The sequence below is a fragment of the Tasmannia lanceolata genome, unplaced genomic scaffold (assembly GCF_043159265.1).
Source record: "Tasmannia lanceolata isolate RefF3 unplaced genomic scaffold, GAP_Taslan_0.1 ptg000003l, whole genome shotgun sequence".
NCBI lineage: Eukaryota > Viridiplantae > Streptophyta > Magnoliopsida > Canellales > Winteraceae > Tasmannia > Tasmannia lanceolata.
This window is the reverse complement of record NW_027518680.1, coordinates 61,368,244-61,395,617: the sequence shown is the minus strand read 5'-3', so window position 1 is coordinate 61,395,617 and position 27,374 is coordinate 61,368,244. Positions and strand designations below refer to the sequence as shown.

Below are 27,374 nucleotides of genomic sequence, written 5' to 3'. Positions count from 1 at the left end.
ATGAATATGGTGTCACGATCAATATTGAGCGAGAAGGGTTTTAAGATGATTATCCAGGCTAAAAATTCCATCATGCCCGAGGGCGAAAATTTTGTGGGCAAAGTATATTAGCGACGCTCGAATTAGAGACCCAAAAAAATGGTCGCTATTACTGTTAGCGACGATATTTTTAGTTTTAGCGACCCAATTTAGTCCAAAATTTCTTGTAGTGGTATACTCTGCTGAGGGGGTTCTTCAAATTGAATGTTTCAAAGCTTCCTCTTCTTCTGCTTATATAATTGGCTCTGTGGATGTATTGTACAGTAGATTAAGACATGTGAACTATTATGAACATAGGATTGATACTAATATTAGATAGAGCTTAGTAATAAGCATCAAAATTATATTTAGTAAAAAATAAATGAGATGATTATTCGATATTTGCAATTGTCATTTTCAACATGACCCATGGAACATAGATGATAATTCAAGATTTACTTTGTCATTTTCATAGATAAGTATTCAATATTTATAATTGTGTACCTTATCACGAGTGAAGAAGAATCACTTGAAAAACATCAAAGCTTATAATAAAACAGAGGTTGAAAATAAAAAGTAAATATTTTTCCAATAAAAAAAAGAAAATAAAATGTACAATAAAATTAAAATTTTAAATCAGATTAAGGAGGATAAAACAAATTTATCGAACTTAGCAAGTTTTGTGAGAACCATGGAATTATCCATCAGCCCCTAAAGACACAATTAACACTAAGCTGACCAGATCAAGTCCTTCTGATAACCTTTGGGGGATGATTTTCTTGTGGAATGCTATTTTGCGACCAAGGTCACATTCTACTCATCAGTTCAAACTCCATGTGAAATATGGAAAGGTAGATAACCTATATATAAATTCTTGCAAGTGTAGAGGGTGCTCAGCTAATGTTGGAATGCCAACTCGAGAGAGAACTAAACTATGATATGCATATAACAACAGTTCAAATAGATTCCGATTAATTAGGACTAAATTAAAGTAATGAAATTGAAGCCAGAACCATACTAGAGTCTAAAGAAATAGTTGTAAAAGTCATGAAATTAAAGCCAACACCATGCTAGAATCTAAAAAATATAAGGGTCTGTTTGTTTTAGATTATGACAACCTATTGTGGAGTTCCAACCGATTGTTGGAAATTTTCGGTCCAACAATCGGTTGGAACTCCACAATCTGTTGTCATAATCTAAAACAAACAGGGCCTAAGTTTTTCAACAAGGTATTTCCATGTAACTCAAGCTATAGTTGCCCCATTACTAGAAAGTAAACCCTTGACACATCATTTCATCAAGATTGTTCTAATGAAGATAAATTGAAGCATAATGAAAGCAATATAGCTAGATAGGGAACTAATTTTGGATCAAACTTCCATACTTACCTTAAAGAAAAATATGATCGCGGATTTTAACTATTGAGGCTCCGGATGCATCTTCTTGAAACAAGCTATTCGAATTGAAATTGAGTAAATCCTGTCTAACAACGTATGAGAATTAGTTGATATTCATCTGCGTATGAAGTAATCTCATGAGTTGTAATTTGTAAATGGGTCTCGAGGGAAATTTTTATTTTTACCGAAGGATCTGTCAAAAAATTCATGGCAAGTTGGTAGTTTTGCCAAAATTGCTTAGCAAGTTGGTAGTTTGCTCTATTTTATATATGGAGAAAGAGAGAGAGAAAGAGAGAGAGAGAGACCTCTGGCTTAAAATTAAATATACAATATAAAAAGACATGTGAAAGCAGAGGGGATAAAAAGCACAAGAAAGGAGACAAACTACGTTTGGCCACAAGTTAGGTGCCTTGGTGTGAAAAGGAAGAGATGGAATGGGAATAGTTAGGAGAGAGAGAGAGAGGTATCTAATGAGGAATATACCAAGGACAATGCTAAAATGAAAAGGGGCTATTACATCCCCTTCTAAATAAATTCATTGAGCCTAATTTTATCTAGTGAAATGATATTCACTAGGGGTGAAGCTTGGGTCGGGTCGGGTTGAACTTTTGCTAAAAAATGAATAGGAATCAACCCGAACCCGACCCGATTTTAAGGTAAAAGTTCAACCCGAATTCCCAAAAATCGACGCAAGTTGCATCCCTAAATTATTCACCACCACCAACCCCCACCCCCTATTAAAGTATAAAAGATAAATAACGTCTTTTTTCAATAGCTCTTAAACTTTTGGAGAAGTTGGTGAGTTAACATGGTATCAGAGCCAAAGGTCTCGATTTCAAACCTTCCGGATATCAAAAATCCATATGCGATGGTCGGCCCTAAGTGGGACCACATGTGTCATGTGTTTGCCAAGTCGTCCACACGTGCGGGGGAGTACGTCCTGGGTTTTTTTATCCGTTTAGGATATCTTATGTAAATTATCATATCTAAATGACAACCACAAGTGTCATTTTTGAGCCGTACATGAGTAGCATGGATGTGTGATAGGGGCTCTTAGTGTTTTTGTATTGTGGTCATGTGTCTAATCATCATCCTCGCAGAAGATATACAGGGCAAGACCTATATATGGCCCAGACCGACAAATGAATGGTTCAGATCATCTAATTATATGGGCCCCACTATACTTTCTGGTTACATGCACCACCGTATAAAATCTCCCATTCCTAAAATCCATTGCTCGCATGCTGAAAATAGGAGATTTTATATGGTGTAAGCTCTTATAGTCCTGTATTTTTCAAAAGTACTGTACGGCGGACCATACTATAGGATGATCCAAACCATCCATGTGATGGGCCACAAACCCTCTGACCTATAGATTGGAGGGCTAGGATCATCCCATGGAAATGATTTTTTGGGCACAACCTATTTACGTTGTGGTCCATCACATGGACGGTTTGGATCATCCTACAGGTCCGTACAGTACTTTTTGAAAGATACGGGACTAGAAGGGCTTACACAGTATAAAAATTCAACAGAGGAGATAGTCTGATGACTCTGATCTGGGCTTTTGATGTAGTGGGTGGTCCACCAGTTAACGGCCAGGATCACCTTTGTAGATTTGAGAAGTAAGCAAGATGGCCTGGGATGGACTTTCATCACACGCGCAAATCTTAGTAGCAGATAAACGAAGACGTCAGCAATGACATAGAAGAAAGGCCGCAAGCAGGTTTTGACTTTTGAGGGGAGAGCGACTCTGATCATGGCCTTTGATGTGGTGTGGGGTCCACCAATTAACGGCCAAGATGTCGTGGGATGGACATTGTATCACACGCGCGAAGCATAGTAGCAGATGTACACAAAAGTCAGCAAGGGTAAAGAAGAAAGGACACAAACAGATTCGGCGTGGGGAGAGTACGAGTAGACGTTTTTACCATTGGGAGTCGGGATAAATTCATATTCCCCTCCTAATTGGTAATTACACACCTCCATATTGGTAATTACACCCCTCAGAATGGGACCCATCGCTACTCCATTTCTTTGTTTAGACCAGAGAAGGGGGATGGATTTTGCCTCTCTCATTTTTCTCAGACCTAACTTTCTGTCTCTCTCTCTTAGGGTTTGATCGATCGATCAGTTTTATTTATCTGCCGCTGTGATTTTCTTTCTCAGCAGGTAAGGATCATCAACATAGATGCTATATTTGTATTTCTTTGATTTTTTTTGGGATAATTCTTCAATTTAGGGTTTGCATATAGCTAGATTTTTTTGATTTGTTTGAAAGAAGTGTTATTCTCATCAGATTCTTAGATATGGTAAATTAGGCATGTATGGATCTTCATTTTAAAGCTGATTTTTTTTCTCTAGAAAGCATTTTACCTAATCAAAGAACAGAAGAGAGGGAAAAGAAGATTAGGATCTAAGAGAAGAGAGCAGGGTGGGGATGTTCAAGGTTCAGATTTTTTAACTTCTTCTTTTGCAACAAATGCAAAGTGTGTTTCCAGGGACCAGGATAGATAACGATTTACCGACTGGTTATAAGACTTTTTGATCAAGATGGTCTGTTAGGGTTATAGCTACATGCTAGAGGCGATTGTGTAGACTTCTGATGTAGTGTGTGCTCCCAAAGATGTTCACAACAACAAGAAAGAGGGGAGGAGTTGGAAGAGCAGAGAAGGGGCTCAAAGCTGAGCTACATAATGGTGTGACCATGATGTTCTCTAAGAGGTCCCATCTAAGTTGTTTGGTCTGAATCTTTGTGGTGCTATTGTGGCAATTTTTGTTATTAGAGTGTGCGATTACTTTTCTAGATTTCTTGGGAAATATTAATTGAGATTTTTTTATTAGCTCCATAATTTGAACAATTGAGTGACTATAAGCGGTTGAATGATGGGTTTTGGAAATTAATTGGTATTAGGGATTTCTAAGTCGGGTTGGGACTTTTTTGGTTGATAGATCAAGGTCTAGGGACTATTGGAGCAGATTGGGTTGGTATTTAAGTTTCTTTTGTTGGAATTTGGTTGACACCCCAGACGTATTTCTTGTTAGTTTAAAAATCTTCTTCTATCTGACTGATTCCAAGCCATAAGTTTATCTTTTGTTGGGATTTTGTTCACATTCCAGATGTATTTCCTGTTAGTCTAAAGATTTTCTTCTGTTGACCGATTCCAATCATAAATTTCTTTTTCTCCTTATATATTTGATTATTTCACATTTGAAGCATCAATTTTTCTTTTGTTTTTGTTGATCTTTCATGCAAACAATTTGGTACCAGGGAAAAATTTTCATTAATGGACTTGTTTTCGTCCATGGATGTGAGAGCTCGCTGAAATGACTGCAATTATGGACCGACTTGTACAGGGATGAGATGTTACAATATTTATCCTGTCAAGTGGTTAGATATTTGCCACAGAAATTCAATGATTGAATAGTTTCAAAACTTCCCCGTGTCGTCATGGACTCCCCCTAGTTGACTCCCTTTTACCTTTTACCTTGGCCGCGTTCTTGTCCGAGAACTCGTTTTGCCCTATAAAGTCAATCAAAACTTCTTTGACTCTCCGAAATTATGACCGCATGAACTGAGTACTCAGCCGTGTCTACTGAGTACTTGACCGTGTCGGGCCAAATCGACTAGGATTTGCTTTTTGACTTTTGCCCTGCATCAGCGTTTTGAAACACTGAATGATTGGCAAAGGAAAAACTAGTAGTGGTTGTACCCCGATTGAAAATTGAGCAAAAGGTGCCACAATCCAGCTGATGAGTGGTAACGACCATGAAAATCAAGGAAGAAATTAGGAGACTCAAGGAGTCCAAGAGGATCAACCAACTCAAGGTACCCAAGAGGAAGTAGATGATGGAAAATGAGTTCTATGATCCTACATATATACATATACAGACGAGCGTGCGCGCACACACACACACACACACACACACACACACCCGCCCGCTCGCATGCACGCACACAGACATATATATATATATATATTGGAGATTAGTCACCAGACTGTGGAGTATTAAAAAGAAACAATCATTCAAGCTTTGGATGGAAGGGAATGTGGAGATAAACTGGATGTTGATTTCCAATGTAAGTTACACATGAAACCGTCTTGGGTGGCTTACTAGTGTAGACCTTCCTTGATTGGAAGGAGCTTCCTAGAGACTAGAAAATTAAGTTTCTTATTGCCAAATTTAAGGGCTCTACATCAATCAGGTGGCCACAACTTCAATAAATCTCGGGAATGAAAGGAACAAGAGAGAACTAGAACTTGGAAAGACATGAATAGAAAAATTTCACCTTGTTGATTGCACAAACATTGTTCCAACCGATCACCTTTTTCTGTGTAGTAAAATCCAAGGAATATATGCGGGATTTCTGTGAACTTGCTCTGTATGATAGATTGCAGGAATTGAATGACCAATTAACAACTTAATATCTTTTTGGTCTGTAGTCAAGATGAGTTAGTCCACTTTAAAAATTTCGTCCGAAATGACCGAAATTTAGATAAAAATTCGGTTTCGATAGAGACCCAAACCAAAGCCGAAACCGATATTTGAGTCCTTGGTTAGTACTATTCAAGTATAAACCATAGAGGAAGCATATCATCTTGTGCCTTATTTGAGAAGATTAAGAAGAATGACTATCGAGACTCTTATGTTGATTGGGGAATGTTGTCAAGTGAACGAATCTAATCTTTTTCGTAGTACTAGAGTTGACCATAATCCAACTGGTATTGGGGGGCCTTCCTAGGAATTCCAAGAGAGGTCAGTTGTTCTTTCTCTTGGGTCTATCAAAGAGAAAGACTCCAACAAAGCGGAGGTTTAAGTGCTTCTAAGTGGAGTTCAAATGGCAAACCATAGGCAAGTCCATCATCTCATCATTGAGGGAGATTCTCTAAATGTGATTAGATATATTAAACATAGAGATTATGGTGCAAAACGTATAGGCTTGCGGATGAATTCTGGTAATTTAGGAATAATATATGGGTTTTATCTAAACAAAGCAGCAACATGCATTCTCAAATCAACAGACAGAAATAATCAAAACAACAAGGAATTTTCAAAGGTACTTAGGAGTTCAACCATCAAATTGTTAATGTATAAAAGATTAAATAACGCCTTCTCCAACAGCTTAAGCTTTTGGAGTAACTGGTAGTTTCACATGGTATCAAAGCAAATGCCTGGGTTCAAACCTCCTTGATGTCTAAAATCCACATGCAGTGGTAAACCCAAAAAGTGGGCCCACATGTGCCACGTGTAGGCCAACCCAAAGAAAGAGGGGCCACACGTGAGGGGGAGTGTTAATTTATAAAAGATTAAATAACACCTTGTCCAACAGCTTAAGCTTTTGTAGTAACTGGTTATTTTACACACTGAAATTAAATTCATCCAAATCATGTTCTATACCATAGTTACCGGTTCGGGAAACGGAACGGGAAACGGTACGTGAAACACGTGGAAAAAATCAAAGGGAAAACGTGAAACGGGAAACGATAGAGAAACGCATTGGGAAACGTTTTGGGAAACGCTAGGGAAACATTTGGGAAACGTAAGGGAAACGTTTGGGAAACGCAAGGGAAACGCGTAAAACTTTTTCCAGAAAATTCATTTCCTAAAACACAGAAATTACAGATGCTTTAACTTAAAAACAGGGGAAACGCGTTTCTCTTTTTCCGGAAACACGTTTCACACGAGTTTCACACGAGTTTCACATACGTTTCACACGAGTTTCACATAGGTTTCACGTGCGTTTCACATACGTTTCAGGTGCATTTCACATACGTTTCACAGACGTTTCACAACTTTTTAATATCCGTATCGTATCCGTTTTGGAAACGCGTTTCCCATTCCCCAGGGATGTTTCCTGCTTCTATGTTCTATACATTAATTTGCAAAAGAGAAACCAACTACCTAATGAATAAAAACCAGATTTCAGTCAAATTTGTCCTTGAAAATCAGATCCAAAATAAAATGCCTATGGCCCAATCAATGTTAATAGAATAAGGAAATAACGAGTTAATGAAAGGATGAAGGTAGTGTGTGTGATGGGTTTAAATCAGGGTGTAAAAAAAATTATGGGAAAAGGGTTGACTATGTAGAAAAGAAAGGAGAAGGTTTAAAGCCTTACATACAGCTTTAGTCGAGCACCACATGCCTACTCGGTTTTACCTCAGTGAGTTCTTGTCTGTGCACGAGTTCATAAATACTGAATAGTGAACATGCATTATGGATTTATTTCCCTTGGGAATACTCTTATGTGCTTGAACACAAGTCTTGTCCTCGTAATCAAGTGGCAGGTGCATTTGATCAATGGATGACTCTTTTGGGCTCATCCATGTGGATGCCGTGGGTTTCAAAGCTTTGAATGATCTCTACAAAGAAGACTCACCAATCTCAACCACCATCAAAGATGTCAAAATCAACAAGGGGATCGATTTTAACAATTTATTCTTCAAGATGTGTTTCTTGTAAATGGCTCTCAACTTTGCATTCTGCAAGTATACCATTGTGCATGGATCACGACAAGTTGTGGCCAAAAAACAAGGCCTTACAGACACCAATCAGGAAGTGTGATTGGCATATCATGTGTTTGGTATCATTCCATGCATTCCATGTGAAATTATTTTTTATACTTGTGCTATTACTTCTTAGAACTAATGGAGGGCATGAGTTCTAGTTGTGGATGGCTTAAATTCTTGCATGTGACTTGAACATTTCATATCCAATTCATAAAATTGAAGGTTGTGTAATTCCTGAGCTTGTCTATCATTCCTTTTTGCAGGTTGCATAATTTAATTTCTGCAGAAGTGTTATACACGACACACCACTGCTTTTTACACAGTTTTGAGGGGGAAACATATCAGCTCTAATGCAAGGGCAAAAGAGTACCGTCCAGTCCTTACCTGATACATTTGAATTTGACCATGGGTCTTCATCAAATAACTCTAGCATTGATCCGCAACTCTACTGGAATAACATGCTAAATCCAGTAGATGCCCTGAGCTTGCCAGACTATCTACTATCTCCCAGTGCATATGTTAATAATGACAGTGGGAGCTTGAATAGCTGGACTCTTGGTGAATCGAGCTCTGGTGATCACACATTAAACCAGTCCAGTCATGATGAAGCGAAAGCAGAGCACGGGTGGAATACCTCTCTTACCACTCATGCTATACCTGGTTTGAGGTTAGATGAGAGGAGATTTGAACCAACCAACATTCTTTCTTTGGAAAGTGTGAATTTAAACCTTAATAGCGATCAAGTTGCCAGTGAGCCGTTGTTATTTCAGAATTCCAATTCTGATGATATTCCTCCTAGTCGAAACCTCAATGCAGGATTTGTTGGTAACGGTGGTCAGGTCATGGAAGCAGGTAATGGCTCTACTGATCCTTGTGCTACTGCCTCTGGGACTGTTGAGTATTTTGTTGAAGATGGTGATGGTAGACCTGGTTGTTCACTGGATGGTCGGCGTTTATCCTGTAAAAGGAAGACCATTGAGGGAATTTCTGGGCAGTCTTCTTTAGGTGGAAGTTCAAGTGTTGGGCACAGTGTAGGGCACGCTGTTCCTGCTCGGCATAATGCTGCTAGTAGTTTAAGTATATCTAGTCCCACGGATAATTTCTCTGGTGTCAACCCTCGTGAAGAACATTTCAACCCAAGATTTGGCGTCCGTATAAGAGGAATAGCTTCTGACTGTCATCCTGGCTCAGGTATAGCTGGAAATGCAGAAACCTCGCAGAGAAATTTTCGAATGAGGATTAATCCTGCACATCAACAAGATTCTACGACACCTAATCTATGGCCCCCAGGAAATTCTATTAGACGTTCTCATGTTTGCTCACCCCTTCAGTTGTCTTCTAGGTCTCTCCCATTTAATCACTCATTGGATTTGAGGCCTTCAGCAACCAGTACAAGTTCTCCTCAAGCCCAATATCCTGTACCACATATTCCTGGTTTTCCCTCTCACACTGCGCACCCTTACCCGTGGAGTGGGGCTCCTAACTCAAGACCTGGAAGTTCATCAAGTTCTCATGTTATTGCTGGAGAGAGACCATCTTTACGAGAGGAAGCAAACTCAAGGGGCATGCCAAGAAACATGTCAGAGCATCCAATGTTGGTACCACCAACTGAGATGAGAAATTTAACACAAGATCCAACAAATTTGAGTTTGATCAACCGGAATATAAGTACACCTGGAAACATTGCTTCGTCTTCTCGAGTTGGCTCTAGTTCTGTAGTTCATCCTTCACCAGGTTCCACCCGTGTACCTCATCAAGATCCTCTTGGCCAATATCCGCGAAGGTTATCGGAGGCTGTCCGACGGTCCTTATTTTTATCTTCTGGAACAGAGTCTGAAACTCAAAGCGGTAGTTTTCCTCCACTACATTCAGTGGCTTCCACTTCCTCTCAAGAGATGGTGCTTCCATCTGGAGATGTTTATGACGGTCACATGCCATCATATATGAGGTCTGCATTTCGGATGGATAGACAAGGCGATGGTGTACTCGGAGTACCCTTGTCATTGCGTAGTCTGGCAACTGCCCCAGAAGGGAGAAGAAGGCTAGCATCTGAGGTCTGTTTCTGAAACAGTTGTTTTGTTTTGTTTTGTTTTGTTTTTTTTGGGAATAGTCAGTTGTTGCAGTTTACACGTTTTATTGACTGGTATGATTTATGATTTTTTTTATCCATTGTGGAAAAATTCTTAAAACATGATGCTCGGCCTGATAAAAGATTAAATTTCCTAAGAAATTGAATCTGGTAAACTTACCTAATATTTGGCACTTAAGAGTTATATATATCAAAATCCATCCCAACTTGAGCTATTTTTTTACTTTCCCTATTCCCACGTATTGGTCCATGTAGTCATGAGTTTTCTCCCTTACATTTTCTCTCTTACGCGAGAGAAATGGGTGGAAATCTCTCTCTCTCTCTCCGCCCCCCTGCAGGCGCGCACCTCCTCCACTCTTCAAAGCCTTAATCCAGCCGCCGTCCCAAGACCCAATCACTGTTACTCCATGCATCTGAGGTCCAAATGCTTCACCTCTAAAATCAGATATTTCTAGCTTTGGAATCCTTTCTCGGCTTGTAATTATGCTGAAAAATTGAAAATTAGGGATCGAAGAAGGTGAGTGTTTGTTTTTTTTTTTTTTTGGAGAATGGATGATATTTTATTAAATAAGAATGATAAAGAGCCAGACCGATGGGTCATGGCTTTAGAAGAGCTAAATAACCAAGTGGATGTACAATACGCTTGGTAAAGATAGTGGTCAATGGGGAAGGTGATCGAATAGCTCCAAGCTATCCTGGTTGACCCCGGCTTGAGCAAGGCAATCCGCCTCACTATTAGCTAACCTGCTTACATGCGAGAGAGTTAATTACAATGTTTGAGCTTCGGTGGCTAGGCCAAAGAGGTTGAGGTAGAAATTGTCCTGGATTTTGTAGATCCTCTGGAAATCGGTGGCGATTGTCGATAGCTGAACCTTGAGACGGTAATCACTAGCAATGGCGAAGCAATTTTTCCCAACCATGGTAATGAGACAGCTACCATTGTGCACGAAGCTGAAGATATGAAGAAAGCATCGAAGAGAGAGAAATCGAGAGGAACGATGCTTTTGCCCTATAGATATTGAGCAGGAGACACTAAAGAAACAAAGCGATTGATTAGAACTTACTTATATCTTGGAAGGAACAGAATGACCCGCATAATTGGTCCCCATTATCATCTCAAGCTTAACTTTGATGGCCGCTCCTTTTCTAATCTTAGGGCTGACTACGCTGGAGGTGTCTTTAGGGATCATGAGATGCTGGGTTTGGTGTTTTATGGTATGGTTGGGGTGGAGCAGTTTAGCAAGGCTGAGTGATGTAACAAAAATCCATTGGTCCTTCAAATCAGAAATTGGAGATAGATGGCCATTGAATAAAGAAATTTCTATTATATTTTTATTTGAATTTTTGAAATATATTTATGGGTTTTAGATTAGAGCCGGATAGATTCCTTTCACATTCTTCATGAATTTTTTCTAAAGGATTCATTTATCCGACCCCAACTAGTTTAGGACAAAGGCTTTGTTGAGTTGAGTTGAGTTGAGTTGAGTTGGGTAAGTATGTTTTGGGAGAAAATTAAGTTGTTTGAAGCTGCTAGAGTTTCTATTTGAAATTGAGGAGGTTTAATTTTTTGAAGCAAGCTTGATTTAGGACTGATTTAGAACTAGAAACAATTTAGAATCGAAAGTAATATTCCTAGGTGTGTTTTGGGTATTTTTTGGAAGTTTCTATTCTTTTCATGGAAGAATTCTACGTTGTCTAGGACGGTTTTAGAAATGTTTTAAAGTTATAAAGTGTGTAGGAAAGGTCTATAAGTTTTTGTCCAAGAAGAAAAGTGTTATAGAGGTGAAGAAACTCTATTTATATGTTATAATAGATTTTGGGGTGCTTTTGATTGATTACGAAAATGGGTGTTTATTCAAAGAATTGTACTTGTGTTTTTTTTTTTTGAGGTAGGACACTCTCCTTGGCTTTCATTGAGGTATGTGCTTGGTTTTGTTTTGGCTTTGAATTTAAGTTTGAAACTTGTTTGTTATTTTATTTTGCTGCACCCATAATTGGTATCAAAGCAAGTTCGAGTGTAGGACTTGCATTTGCTAACATGGATGCGAGGAATTGTGGTTATGAAAGTTTTGGTGGAAGATGAGAAAATATCATTATGTGTTTTGAACTCCTCGATGCCCTAACAAGACAACTAGATAATCTAATGAGGCAGATGGATTGAGTATTATGAGAGATCCAACTCTTCTGACAATGATTGGCTAAGGCTTCACCGAAGAAGGGTGAAAATCTTATAAAGATACCCACCAATCAATCAAAAGGTGTCCGAGATGGAATTCAAACCCTAACACAACTGACAGGGGGAAACAAAATTTTATTTGATGGAAATCATCATGAAGGAGTTATGGGGAACCAAACTCAAAATGCCAAAATGGAGGATGAAGCGAACGACTATGAAGAGGAGGTCAATTTCACCCAACATTTTACTAAAGATGGAAGTTATGAAGGGTTGGAGGAAGGAATTCTTGATCCATTTTATATGGAAGGGGAGGCAAATGATTCAAATTTATATGGAGAGTCCAACTTGGATGAATTTTTTGTTTTTGACATGGCAGGATGAATTCATTAAAAAGGAAGAGCAAAATTACAAGAAAACAAAACAACAATAACAAAAAAATACAAATCTCAAGGAAGAAGGAAGTCAAACCACTCCAACTCTAACCTCCTAACCCCACTCCTAGCCAAGTAGTCCATTAGCAGATCGCCGAACATGATAGAAAACAATAGATGAGCCCGCAATTAATTCATTCATTTCATCAAAAATAGAAGAAAATCTCCAAGGAGGCGACACCAACCCCTTCAATCATCTGATCACATTCAAAGAGTCTCCCTCCACAATAGTGCTATCATGCTATCTCTCTCAAGCCTTTTTATGCCATGATAAACCGCCATCACCTCGGCCTCCGAGGCATCACAAACTCCGAGAGGGCCGGAAAAAGCCCAAACAACTTCACCACAAGCGCCCTGACACAAACCACGAACTCCGGCCGGGCCCGGGTTCCCAATACACGACCCATCAAAGTTAATTTTGAACATGTCAATATGCGGAAGGCCGACTTGGATGAATATTATAACGAATAAGAGGATTTACAAGAAAATTTTGATTAGAAAATTTATGATGAAAATGTTGAAGTCATGGCAGGTGCTGAAGATTGCCAATGACGGAGTCACCTAATTGTTTTTTCGGGTTACATTCAATTTCAATAATTTGGAGCTGTAAGATTTAACGTTTTTAATGGATTTCCCAAAGATAACTAGGCTTTTGAACACGTTATTCATAATGATCCTATGAATTACTATCAAAATGTTGATATGATTAATCTAGGTATACTTGAACATGAATTTTTGAAGTACACTCATGGAAGATTCGTGAAGAAAGCTATGGAGCACTACAAATACCTTATTCCGTGGAAAGGTTTTCCACAATATCTTTGTTCAAAACAAGAAGAAAATCCCATAGGGTTTTGAATTCAACGGTCAAATTTTCTCTACCTGGTAGGGAATTGATGCAGCGCAAATTCATAGGTCCTTCAAACCAGAGATTGGAGAAGGATGGCTATGGAAGAAAGAAGTTTTCAGTAATTTTGTATTCTTATTTGAATTTTTGAAATATTTGTATGGATTTTAGAAATTCCATTTTTTGGGAGAAAATTAGGTTGTTTGAAGCTTCTAAAGTTTCTATTTTGAATATAGGAGATTTAAGTCATAGGAGGAAAGTTGAATCAGGAGTGGTTTATAATTAGAAACAATTTTGAATAGAAAGCAATATTCTTAGAAAAGTTTCGAGCTTGTTTTTGGAAGTTTCTATTTTTATCATGGAAGAATTCTAGCCAAGGTTTTAAATTTCAGTTTCGGTTTCGGTTTCGGGCCAAAATTTCAGCCGAAATCATGTAAACATATGATTCTGATTTCGTTTTTTTTTATTTCGACCGAAATGTTTAAAATTTCGGTGTAAATTTCGGCGATTTCAGTGGAAATTTTGGCGATTTCGGTGAATATTGCATAAATTTCGGTGGGAATTATTACATTTCAGTGGACTTTTTAAAAATTATGGTGGATCTATGTAAAATTTCGGTGGAATTTTTGTAAAAAAGGCTGAAAACGAAATTTTCACCTAAATTTCGGTGACATTTCGGCGAAATCTTGTAAGGACTTCATGTAAATTTCGTTTCGGTTGCGGCCGAAACCGAAATATTTCGTTTCGGCCGAAATTTAAAACCATGATTATAGCTTGTTTCGGACTCTTTTATAAGCATTTTATAATTAGAAAGTGTGTGAGAAAGATCCAGGAGTTTGTGAAAATATGTTAATGTATATGTTGTTGTACCTCTTTTTTTGAAACTTTTGATTGATTACGAGAATTGAGGTGTACGCAAATTCTACTCTTTTATTGCTGTTTTCTCTTTGAGGTAGCACCATATTCTGCTGTCCTCGTCTTTCATAGAGGTATGCGTTTGGTTTTGTTTTGGGTTTTGGGTTTGAATTTAAGTTTGAAGTTGTTTTTATTTTATTTCTGTCATACCACTGAGGTTCTATCATTGCTTCATGGCTTAAGTTATCTACATTATTGGATAGGGAGTGATAAATCCGCCCCTTTGATTACTTGGGACACCCAGCGGCAATGTACGTGGCAATCAGGCCCATTGAATCCTTCTGATGTGAAGTACATCAGCCCCTCTGCAGTCATTGATAAACTGCTGCTGGGGGTCCCAAGTAATCAAGAGGGGCGGATATATCACTTCCCTATTGGATATTGGATCCCTTGTGTTTGCAGGTGATTCCCACAATGCGATTAGATGGATATCCGTAGGTTGCAAATATCCTTGGGGACTGGTTGATCCAATAGAGGAAGTTCCTGACATTTGTTCCTCTATACGGGTGTGTGGTTACCATGGGAGTCGAATAAGGTAGCATATGGTTACCATGGGAGTCGAATAAGGTAGCATATGTTACCTTAGGTTGCAAATATCCTTGGGCACGGGTCACTTCTTCTCATTGGAGCATCCAAAGGCATACGTTGGACATGCCCAAACCATCTTAAGCAGTGCTTTCTTATCTTCTCCTCAATTGGTGCCACCCCCACCTTTTTATGGATGTCTTCATTTTTAATTCGATCAACCTTGTGTGACCGCACATCCATCTAAGCATTCGCATCTCCGCTACACTCATCTTATGCACATGCTGCTTCTTGGTGGCCCAACATTCTGAGCCGTACAACATGACTGGCCTAACAACTGTGTTATAGAACTTTCCCTTCAACTTGTTAGGTATTTTACGGTAGCACAGAACTTCTGAAGCATGCATCCACTTGAACCAACCTGCTCTTATTCTATGGTTAACATTCTCTTCAGTCTTTTCTTATGTAGGATTGAACCAAGATAGCGAAAGATATCCCTCTTAGGTACCTCGTGTCCAGTCATATTTACTACATCCTCGCCCCGCCTCCTTACATTACTAAAGTTGCACTCCATAAACTCTGTCTTAGTTATGCTCAGTCTAAAACCTTTGGATTCCAAAGTAGTTCTCCACTTAGCATTAACTCCTGCTTTGGTTTCATCAATTAATCTTATGCCATCTGTAAATAACATACATCACCGCACGTCGTCCTGGATACCCTCCGTAAGTTCATCCATAACTAGAGTAAAAGGATAAGGGCTTAGAGTTGATCCGTGGTGCGGTCTTATTGTAATTGGAAACTCACTAGACGTGCCATTCGTAGTTCCGACGCTAGTTACTGCTTCATCGTACATATCCTTAATGAATTTTATCAACATATTTAGTAGGCACTTTTTTCCTTTCAAGGACCCACCACATAATACTCCTGGGAACCCTATCATATGCTTTCTCCAAATCAATGAAAACCATATGAAGGTCATTTTTATTTTTTCTAAATCTCTTCATTAACTGCCTAATCAAGAAGATAGCTTCCATAGTCTATCGTTCGGGCATGAAGCCAAACTGATTATCAGACACCTTAGTCTCTTTTCTTAGTCTATGCTCAATTACCCTCTCCCCAAGTGATGTAATCCTGGAAGGAATTACAGCAAGAAGCACACGAAAATAGGCGAATCAAGCTATGATGGATCAGAACTCCTTCGGAAAACCTAGTAACACGTTAGATTTCCCTAAAATATTCCAAGAAATCAGATAAACAAATCACAATCAATCAAATCACAATCAATATGTGCTTAGATTCTTAGTAGAACATTAAGAGATCAAGCCAAATAAAGTTCACAGAAAAGTTCTGAAAGAACCCCAAAAGCCTAATGGCAAATTTCCATTCAATAATCAAAGAAAACAAAACCCTAAAGCTAACTTAATACTCAAGCAACTAATCATAGCCGTCCGTCTAAAATAACATAAATAGAACCTAAAATCTTGACTAAAACTTACGTAAAATAGTAATCTCGTAATAAGCATATACCATATCCATAAAATGCCTATAACTTACCCAAATCAAGTCCAAATCGCGTAATCTTGGGCTCTTTAGATAGGTAATCGAAAAAACCCTTCAAAAAATACCAAAATCAAGCTAATCGGACAAGTTTTGACGCCGCAAAAAGTACTACAAATAAAATGACGAAAATAGAAAATAAAAAGTAAAAGACTTGTTCAACGCGACTTTCATCGTTCTCCCCAGGTTAAAAAAAAACTCGTCCTCAAGTTTTGAAGTATGAAGAACAATCATCAACTGAAACTGTCGCAGATAAAGCCACACCATATGATCTCCAAAACGAAAAGATAATCTCCCTTGATCTTGAACATGCTTGAATTCATAAATATCTAAGCTTCAATGTCGGATTTAATAAAAATGGATCGACATAATTTGATGAAGAAATTGACATAATATTTCGACATATACCATTCACCTCAATCGCCATGTTGTTTGGTCCAATTTCCTTAAGTTCTTCGTTCGTAATTTTATAGGACACAACAACCATCGCTTCAAGTGATTTGCTGATCACTTTATCACCATCAAAGGTCAGTGTTTCTTCACTCAAACTTTTAGGAATAATTAAATATCCATCACCGAATATTCATCATAGATTGGTGGGCAATTTATGATCTCTTGCTCTAAATAATAATAAAATGATCTTAAATCCAGCGTTACCTCCCAATCTTGGCCTTCGGTAACTCTCCATTGAAGTGACCGAAGATAATATGTAGTCATCGCGAATCCATGCAATATCGCTACCAAACTTCTACTTCAATCTAAGGAAAGTATCAGCTTTGATACCTAGATAGGTAATCGAAAAACCCTTATAAAAATACTGAAATCAAGCTAATCAGACAAGTTGACGCCAAAAAAAAAAAATACTACAAATAAAAAGATGAAAATAGAAAATAAAAAGTAAAAGACTTGTTCAACGCCGCGTGTTCAACATCACAAAGTTTCATGGTGTGACTCATTAGCTTAATTCCTCGATAATTGGTGCAACTCTGGATATCCCCTTTATTCTTATAAATAGGTACTAATGTACTCTTTCTCCACTCACCAAGTATTTTCTTAATCTTCAAAATATTGTTAAATAATCTAGTTAACCAAACCAAACCCACATCACCCAAGCATTTTCAAGTCTCAATAGAAATACCGTCAGGCCCTATAGCCTTACCTAATTTCATCATTTTCATAGCTATTCTTACCTCTGATGTTCGGATTCTACGGACAAACCTCCGGTTTGTATCATCAAAAGCGTTATCAAGTTCTCTCAAATTCGCTACGGATTCTCCATTAAACAACTTATCAAAGTAACTTCTCCACCTCTCTTTAACCTTATTTTCTTTTACTAACAATCTTTGATCTTCGTCTTTGATGCATTTTATATGATTCAAGTCCCTGCTCTTCCTTTCTCTCATCTTAGCAAGCTTGTAAATATCTTTTTCACCCTCTTTTGTCCTTAACCTGTGGTACAAATTGTACAACCCTTATCTCTAGCTTCCCTTATTGCCTTCTTAGCTAATTTTTTAGCCAATGTATACTTTTTGTTGTTCTCCTCATCTTTAGACGGCGGCCCACTCCCTCTAGATTCTCCAAATAGCTCTCTAGCCACTTTCCTGACATAACTAGACATCTCATTCCAAACAATATTAGTCCATTCGTCATGACTCCAAGGTCCTTCTTTAAGCAGTCCATCCTTAAAAATATTTAGTTTTTCCCCTTTGAGATTCCACCACCTAGTCCTCGGATGTCTAACATCTCTATATTTTCTCTTCCAACGTTTAATGCATATATCCAACACCACGAGCCTATGTTGTGTGACTAAACACTCCCCAGGTATGACTTTACAATATCTTCATTCTCAAGCAGCTTTATTCCTTTATGAACTGAGTGTACTTCTGCTTTAGCTGAATCTGCAACCCCTATGGGTCCCGCAAATCGCCACCTCACTGATGCAGCCTCATCTCTTAGAACTCCCCCAATTCCAGATGGCCCTGGGTTTCCCAAGCTAGACCCATCAAAGTTCAGCTTTAACATGCCTGAGATAGGAGGCTCCCAATCTTGCACAATCTTGGGTTACTGTTTTGAGCTATGGCAGACCTCCTTCCACTCATTCTATAAATCATATGCAGACACAAACTTGAAGCATGGAAAGGTCTTTAGTCTTTACCCAAGAGATTCCACTCATTCTATAAATCATATGCAGACACAAACTTGAAGCATGGAAAGGTCTTTAGTCTTTACCCAAGAGATTGTAAGGGCTATCACTTTATTGGCGAGGAAAGATGATCTCTTGGTATGTCCTTTAAATACATGCGCATTACTCTCTTTCCACAACCCCTTAGTGTTGCTACAAGATATACATTTCACAATGTCTTTTCTTTTTTTCTCCATGGGACTATTGACCAGCCTTCCAATAAATGTATGAGCTTTGCTGGAAATAGCCATGATATTTCAACTCTAGCCACAATGCTGCTCCACACCTCTCTAGCTGCCTCGGAAGCATAAACATAGATCTACTGATTCTCTGGACTATGATCAATGATCAGATCGCCGGCTTTCGCAAAAAATCCATTGTCTGTATCCTTTCGAGGAGGGCCTCCCAACCGAATACACATACCCTGGGTGGCGCTTGGAACCTCCAAACTTCGGCTAGTCTGGGGCCTTGGGGATCTTGGCCCAGGCTTTTGTTCCTTATTGATTATCGAGACCTTTGATATTTTCTTAAGTTGTGAGATGAACGAATTTAGGACCTTGCTATTTCTAGGATGGAGTCTCAAATGCTCTACATACATGCCTAAAGAACATTGCAACACAACCTATAAAATTTTTGGGCTCTCCTTATTTAGGATATTCAAAGCTAACAAAACCATTTTCAAATGCCTTTTCATTAGTTAGGCAAGCTTGCAAAATCCTTGTGAACTTGTTCTATTCGAATGGGGCACGGATTTATTCCAATTCCAAAATTTGGAGTTCGTGGTAATGATCGAAGAAAGATGTTGGATGTTTAAGATGTGGCACTTTGTGGAGATGTTTAAAAGATGGGATTTGCTAGCGTCCATTGCGGAAGTTATTTCGCGGATGGCCTGTTGCATGTCAGAGCAGCCACACCAGCTCAGTTTTCAGCAGATTTTGTTGTCATTCATTATGTGCCTGCTCTGACATGCAACAGACCATCCGCGAAATGCCTTCTGCGATGGACGCTAGCAAATCCCTTAAAAGATTTGTGGAGATGTTTAAAATATAATCTGTATAAGACTTCTGATAGTTTTATTCTTAGCCGGATCCATATAATTGGTTTGTGCTATTGTATTGGATGGAGCCTATGTTTTGGTCTTACCTTCCGATGATGGTAATTTTGTAAAGTATCTGGCTTATCTGACACAGGAACAGGGAGTGCCATGTTGGGTTGGAGATTGTTTGGAAAGGCCTTATTGCCAATGCTAATGACTTTTTTGAGAGAGGACTGCCTGATCACTTTTTCATGAAAACCCCAATGATCATTTGTTGGTAGGGAAGCAAAGATGAAGATGGCTAAGAGTTAAGGCCATTGAGTTTGTGATGCCGAAACAGAATGGGTTGGCATTGGAGCCATCAATTTTGATTGAACCGGTGATTTTCACATAGTTGTTTTCTTGCAGTGGTATATCGATGGCTTGTGTGTTGGTGTCATGTTTACGGGCTTGCTTCTTCTTATCATATTTGATGGTTTTTTTTTCTTTTTTGCGGTGTCATGTTTGTAAGCTTGTTTGGAAAAGGTTTCTCCCCTGATATCCGTTGGTGGTGTTTAGTTGAGTGGACAGTACAGACTATAGATTGGGCCTGGTACACAGGCCAAAGAGGAGAAGCAAGATTTATTTGGCTCTTGAAGAACATGACCCTCTTGGCATCAATGTAGCATCACAATGAATGTATCTTAGGCTCTAAAAGACAATTGGGAAAGGCATCACGATGGGATTCTTGGATGGATTTTGGGCTTATTTGGTGGTTGGTGCATTGCGGGAAGTAGCAGTGGACACATTTACAAGGTTTGGTGGGTCATCTAACAATGGAGGGAGTGGGTGCACTGGCAGAGGCCATGCTTTGATCAGGGATTAAAATTTAGAAGTATTATATATATTGGACACATGAGAACTTGTTTTGATGGCAAGATGAGAACATGACTTATTTCATAAAGTTCATGTTCTATACCTATGTGTATATTTTACGTGTGCTGGCCACCGTACATGTGTAATGTGTATGGTGGGCCCTGACATTATATACAATGACAGTGGCAACCACAAGACATTTACTCATGATCATTGTAGAAAGTAAATATTGTGTTGGCCACTGTACATGTGTAATGTGTACGGTGGGCCCTGGCATCATATACAATGACAGTGGCAACCACAAAACATTTACTCATGATAATTGTAGAATGTAAATATTCTATCTATGTAGCTACAAGTTTATAATACTATAGATAAATATTTAATGATGGTTGCCACTGTCATTAAAGGATGTTAACCATAAAATAAGAGTAGGTTGGTTGAAGTGGAAACATGCTTCAGGAGTTCCGTGTGACCGTAAGATACCTACCGAGTTGAAAGGAAAGTTTTATAAGACAACTATGAGGCCGGCCATGCGGTATGGCTCAGAATGTTGGGCCACCAAGAAGCAGCATGTGCATAAGATGAGTGTAGCAGTGATGCGAATGTTTAGATGGATGTGCGGCCACCGAAGGTTAGATAGAATTAAAAATGAAGACATCCGTAAAAAGGTGGGGATGGCACCAATTGAGGAGAAGATGAGAGAGCACCGCTTAAGATAGTTTGGGCATATCCAATGTAGGCCTTTGGATGCTCCAGTCAGAAGAAGTGACTCGTGCTAAGTTGATGGAGTAAAAAGAGGAAGGGGCAGACCGAAAACAACTTGGGTAGAAACAGTGAGGAAATACTTGATGGCTAGGAACATAGCAGAGAACACAACCTTGTATAGGAGAGAATGGAAGAAAATGATCCATGTAGACGAACCCAACTAGTGTTAGGATTAGACTAAGTTAATTTGAGCTTGGTAGACTCTTTCACCTTCTCGAAGAACATTTCTAGAGGATTCATTAGCCGACCCCAACTAGTTTGGGACAAAGGCTTAGTTGAGTTGAGTTGAGAATTTAATGATGGCATGTTCATAATTCTCGAGTTATCTTTTCTAGTTGCACATCATATTTACAGATCACATCTATTTTAATTTCTTGTGTAATATCCTGCCATTTCAAGTTTGCAACGTTAAACTTTGATCTTTGCGATTGTTTTTTTCTTTGGTTTAACATTCTTGTTACTTTGGAAGTCTTTTGGTGCTTACAATTCATTTCCTCTTCTATAACAGATACGCAATGTATTGGATCTCGTGCGTAGAGGAGAAAATTTAAGATTCGAGGTTAGTCCAATTTTATTGTTTTGCAGGCGACTTGTATCTCGCCAGTCCGTCAAATTTATTTCTTGTTTTGTATTGATAGTCTTTATACTTATTTTTTTAACTCGTTATCCTCAGTATAATTTTTGAATGATACTTATTATCTTCTGTATATGACTGATATCTATGCCAATCTAATCTATTTTATTTACTTTTTTCTTGGATCAGCTGGTGTGGCTTGCCAGCCACCTCACGAGTTCAATGTCCTTCCGGCAGATGTTATTAGAAGTGCAAAATTAATAGGGAAGTGGTATCAGCACAACTATGTTCTAATAATTAAAAAAACCCAGCTTGTTGGGAACTGTAGTAACATTTGACAGCTCCTTTAATACTAAAAGACTAGATGCGTTAGTGAAAATATCAAACCATAGTTCTGCTGATATCATTTCCAAATTAATAACGTCAAACTCCTTGTTCTGTAAATATTGTCCACATCTGAAATTTTATGTTCTGATGGTGATGTGGCAGGATGTTCTAATCCTCGACCAGTCAGTCTTTTATGGGGGCTCCGACTTGCACGACCGACACAGAGACATGCGGCTTGATGTGGATAATATGTCTTATGAGGTAAAGACAAGCCATCGCATGGTTTTGCTATGAAAAATTCACACCCTCTGAGCGTTCCTGTTGATTGAATTTTCAGGAATTATTGGCATTAGAAGAACGCATAGGAAACGTAAGCACGGGATTGAGTGAGGAAACTGTTTCAAAGTTCCTGAAGCAGCGGAATTATATGCCAATGGCAATAGGAGCATCACTAGAGGTTGAACCATGCTGTATTTGTCAAGTAAGTCACTTGAAACATTTTTTTTTTTAAATTGACAAATATATTCATACCAGCAAAATTTACAATGGGGACCAGTAGTCCCACCAGATTTACGTAGTATGAATTGCCCAAGAGCATTCTCCTTGGCCCTAAGTTATAAATTTCGTTCCGGTCGCCGGTGTTTCGGCCGTTTCGTTTGAAACTTTTCATTCCGCTTCGGCGAGGGGAATTTTTTTTTTAAAAAATAGTTAAAAATATGAAAAAAAATCCAGTGGTTATAGTGAATTTTTTGGAATTTTTCGTTCAACTCGGGCGAGGGGAACTTTTCATTCCGCTCCGGCGAGGGGAATTTTTTGGAATTTTTTTGCAAAAAAACGAAAATAGCCCTCCCAACAGCACCCCCACGGTCATAAAACGAGGGTAAATCTGTAAAATGCACTCCCCAACGGCCATAAGGGCATTTTTGTAATTTTTTGGGATTTTTTTGAATTTTTTCCAACATTCCAGCACTTTCTGGCCGGAATAGGGGGTTTCGCCTGTTCTGCCCGGAATTCCAGATTCCGCCGGAATTCCTGCCGGAACGGACCGGAATCCGGACCAGAATGGAAAATATAGGCATTTCGTTCCGGAATCCGGACCGGAACCAGAATTCCTGTGCGTTCCGGCCGGAACGGAACGGAATTGATAACTTAGCCTTGGCCCAAAAGAAAAACATATTACCCCTTACATTACCTAATAGCCTCAATTGTATCGAATCCAACAAAAAGTGCCATATTGTGGGCCCAACAAGTCAAGATCGTGACCTGCCATGTCACACAGACTTTTCCACCACATTCCGAAACTCGATTTTCAAAAATCCCGCTTGAAAGCCCAGAGCTATTGTGCGCCCTTAACCGTGCACGATAGCCAACCACCCAAAAACACCGTCGGATCTCCGGCAGCCTCCACCTCGTTCCACCACCAAAACCTGGCGAGTCATCCTCCCCGCCGACGACCACCTCCTTCTCCACAGTCACCACCTCCAGTCCCTCCTATATCTCCTCCACAAAAGTTATCTCCGCTGGGGAGTCTTGGCCACCACCATCGTCATCAATAATCCTGCAACCTCGATTTCCATTGGCCATCACGCCCGTCCTCAGGCCATCAATCACGATCTTGATTCCGAAGACAACAACCTCCTACGGCCAAACCCAGCAACCCTATTGTTGAATCCGGCGATCCACAGCCTCTCAGATCCCCCATGGCCTCCAGATCCGATAATCCACAACCTCCACAGCCTCGCACCGCCTATACCTTGCCTTTCATGGCCTCCGGCAACCTCCACGGTTTTCCTTGGCTCTAGATCCAGCTTCACGGCCTCCATGGCTTCATATCCAGCCTCCATGACGCCAGATCCTGCCTCAACAACTTAGATCTAACCACCACGGAAGAACCATATTCCAGATCTGGCCTCCACGGTTCTAGATTCGGCCTCCACGGCTCATCTTTTTCCGGCAGTGTGGAGAGACGAGAAAGAGAGGGCAATGGGGAGAGACGAGAAAGAGGGCGCGATGAGAGAGAGAGAGAGAGAGAGAGAGAGAGAGAGAGAGAGAGAGCCTCCCTCCCTAGGGCATCCGTCGACCTAGGGAGGGAGCATTTCAAATCGCATTTTTTTTCACCCAACCTTCCTATCTTACGTGTATTTCAATTGGGAGAAATAACAACCTTCTAAGTCACTTGAAACATAAATGCTGCTTGATCTTTGGGCTCGAACCCATTTCAAAAAAAGAAGGAAAAGTTGGGTTTGACCCATTTAAAATTTTTCCCATTTAAAAGAAAAAATATTTGGGCTCTAACCATTTTCAAATCTAAGCCCATTTTCCCTACAATCCATGTGACAGGAGGAATATGTGGAAGCAGAGGAGCTTGGAACTCTGGATTGTGGGCATGACTTCCATGCCTGTTGTATCCAACAATGGCTTACGCTCAAGAATTTGTGCCCGATTTGTAAAACAACGGCTTTGGTTGCTTGATGGTTAAAGATTAAAGGCCTCACTCATCTCAAAGAGGGAGGAAAAAGATGGTGGCGAGCCCTAAACTACTGTGAGTTTGTTCGTAAGATCCTTCTTGCTCATGCTTTACTTAATCCAACACCCTGGTGGATAATCTCTCTTTAGACTTTCCATTTCTTCGTTCTTTCATTTTTGAGGTCAGTCAACTGCTTGCTAGTTTTTGGCGAGCGAAGGAGTGAAACCCTTCAGAGATGACTTTCTTTCAGGTAGACGGGATGCAGGCAAGTGTTTGATATTGTGTGGAATCTCGAGAGGCTGCTGAAGCGAGGCAACAGCGAATTGTGTCATACTGTTGTATATATGGGGATCTAAGGCTTTCTTCATTGATGTGGGTACTGTTCCTCTAATGGCATTGACAATTTTATTTATTTTTCTATGCGAACGGGCATAGTAATCAGCAGGTTTGTTCATCAAATCCATCATTCAAGATCAATATTTGGATGAATGAAAATCAGCACATAGTAAGCCGCAACAGTTTGTATTTCTGCAGCCACTATTGTAGAAAATCCTATCACTCTGACAATATGTTTGATCTATTGTTGAGGCAATCCTGGCTACTTTGGCAGTGCCATGAAAGTACATGGAAGCACTATTGTTGTGCATGCTGGTTTGAGCCAAACTTGTAGCCCTATTGTCGAGGCAATCCTGGCTACTAGCATATTGTCACTGCAGGCCACAACTATCTCGCAAGGCTCAAGGTTGCTTTGCGGGAAAGACATCAGGCCACATCTATCTTACCTGTTTCTGTGTCACTGTTGGGGTAACCTATAGCTGGCTGCAACACATTTGATCATGGTTAAACATCATGGAAGGGCTTACCATCAGGTGCCAGAAAGTACCCTGTAAATGGGCAGAGGCTAGTTAAAAATATGTGGGGTGGTGTTTTCAAAAACCGAAATGAATGAAGAAATAGGGTATTATGAGGAATAAGCCATTGATAAATCCAAGCGAAAAAACCATTGGACCAGCCCATAACTAATAACTAGCTCATTGCTCCGTATTATTAAGAACATTTCGAACATTTCAATTTTGCTGATTGTACCTATGCAGGGGGCGTAAGTTAAGAGGACAATCTAAACAGGACTTCTGCACCTTTTTTTTTTCCTTTCAGGATGAATTGGCTAACTCTGATAAATATGAAAGGATATTTTTATCGAAGGGAACGGAGAAAGAGGGATTGATTGTTCCCATTGCTATTTCGGAACTGGACGTGAGACCTCAGCTTACATAGAGTTGAACATGGTAAATAAAAGCAATTGAAAGATTTTGTAGAAATTGTTTGTTTGGGAATTTCTTGAAAAGCTAATCATAGGTTCTTCTCTCCATCGGAACAATAGGGCCGTTATCAGCTAATTCAGAACTTAATTTGAAAGCCATATTCTGACCCGGTCAAGTCCGAATAAAAATAAAATAAAGTGGGAATAAGTTTGAGGATTAATGGATTCATGCTTAAATCCGTCCGTGATGCATTTTATGCCAATTTGTACTGAAAGAGGGATCGAATGGTATACAGTAAAAATTTTCATTTTTTTAAAATTATTTTTTGTAAGTTCATTGAAGAAGTTCTTTTTGCTCAATGAGTGACTCTCCCCTTGCATCATTTCTATCTGTATACATTTTCACAAGTAAACCATCCGAGGACAAAAGTAGCCTCCTGCACTGTCCGTGTACGCACAATTCAAGTGGGAACCCAACCCAACATGCATTGTCTTTGGCTCACCTTGAGTACGCACCTTCAGCCCGTCGAGGCCGTAAACACCTTCACCCTTCATACTTAGCCCCCCAGCATCGCTTCCCTTCTTATCCTTTACAGTTTAATAGTTTCAACAATCTTAAAACCAATTTTATAACCCAAAATCGTTACCTAAATTTTAATCAGGCAACCCCGATCCCTGTTTCCTCGATGCGATAACATAGCATATATGTACATGATCTAGACTGCTTATTCAATGAGCCCCATTGAAAGACAAGTTCTCTACATTATATGGATAACAGCCAGGATTGTTTGACTGGTGCCATTTTTGTAAGCTGGTCCCAAACAAATGAAGTGTACAGATCATGTTATGTATATGCTACCCGTACTGGATTACAAATCCAATACGGAAAAGATTAAAAAAAAGGTCTCTTAAAAACGAGATTTTATACTGTTTAAGCTCTTATAATCCCTTATTTTTCAAGAAGTACTGTACGGACCACACTATAGGATGATCCAAAAACTCATTTCGATAGGACGATCCTAGCCCTCCGATCTATAGATGAAATGCATATAATGAAAACCTCTATAGATCAGGGGCTAGGATCATCCTATGGAAATGAATTTTTTTGGAACAACCTATTTACGTTATGGCCCATCACATGGACAGTGTGGATCATCATATAGTGTGGTACGTACAGTACTTCTTGAAAACTAAGGGAGTATAAGAGTTTACGCGGTATAGAATCTCAAAGCGAGATTTTATACTATGTAAGCCCTTAAAAACAACTCCCATCCTATAGACATAAACAAACATACAAATATGAACTTATCTTTACAAAACTTTTGGTGTGCCACACATTGTGAACTTTTCTTTACAAAACTTCTGGTGTGCCACACATTGTGAACATGTCTTTACAAAACTTTGTGTGCCACACATTGTGAACTTTTCTTTACAAAA

General features: G+C 39.3%; 1 protein-coding gene across 4 annotated transcripts; it reads left to right on the top strand.

Annotated features, from left to right (window-relative positions):
* The first annotated feature begins 3,331 nt into the window (after positions 1–3,331).
* Positions 3,332–25,245, top strand: LOC143858062 (putative E3 ubiquitin-protein ligase HIP1). Of its 4 annotated transcripts, none has more exons than XR_013238856.1 (7): positions 3,346–3,587; positions 8,191–9,981; positions 21,817–21,867; positions 22,372–22,470; positions 22,547–22,690; positions 24,550–24,751; positions 24,878–25,245. XR_013238856.1 is itself a non-coding variant. In XM_077368661.1 (6 exons), the coding sequence occupies exons 2-6, from the start codon at positions 8,278–8,280 to the stop codon at positions 24,679–24,681; spliced, it is 2,130 nt and encodes a 709-aa protein (XP_077224776.1). In that variant the 5' UTR covers positions 3,347–3,587; positions 8,191–8,277; the 3' UTR covers positions 24,682–25,245. The 4 variants fall into 4 exon arrangements, 2 of the variants coding, with proteins under 2 accessions (XP_077224785.1, XP_077224776.1); XR_013238852.1 differs by having other exon boundaries at positions 3,347–3,587; positions 24,927–25,245; XM_077368661.1 differs by having other exon boundaries at positions 3,347–3,587; positions 24,550–25,245.
* The last annotated feature ends 2,129 nt before the right edge of the window (positions 25,246–27,374 follow it).

What these genes read in the sequence shown, in the direction of transcription:
- LOC143858062 (XM_077368661.1), top strand. Translation starts at nt 8,278, where the DNA reads ATGCAAGGGCAAAAGAGTACCGTCCAGTCCTTACCTGATACATTTGAA. An exon ending in GAAGAAGGCTAGCATCTGAG is followed by an intron (nt 9,982 to 21,816) that starts GTCTGTTTCTGA and finishes CTTCTATAACAG; the next exon opens with ATACGCAATGTATTGGATCT. An exon ending in AACCATGCTGTATTTGTCAA is followed by an intron (nt 22,691 to 24,549) that starts GTAAGTCACTTG and finishes TCCATGTGACAG; the next exon opens with GAGGAATATGTGGAAGCAGA.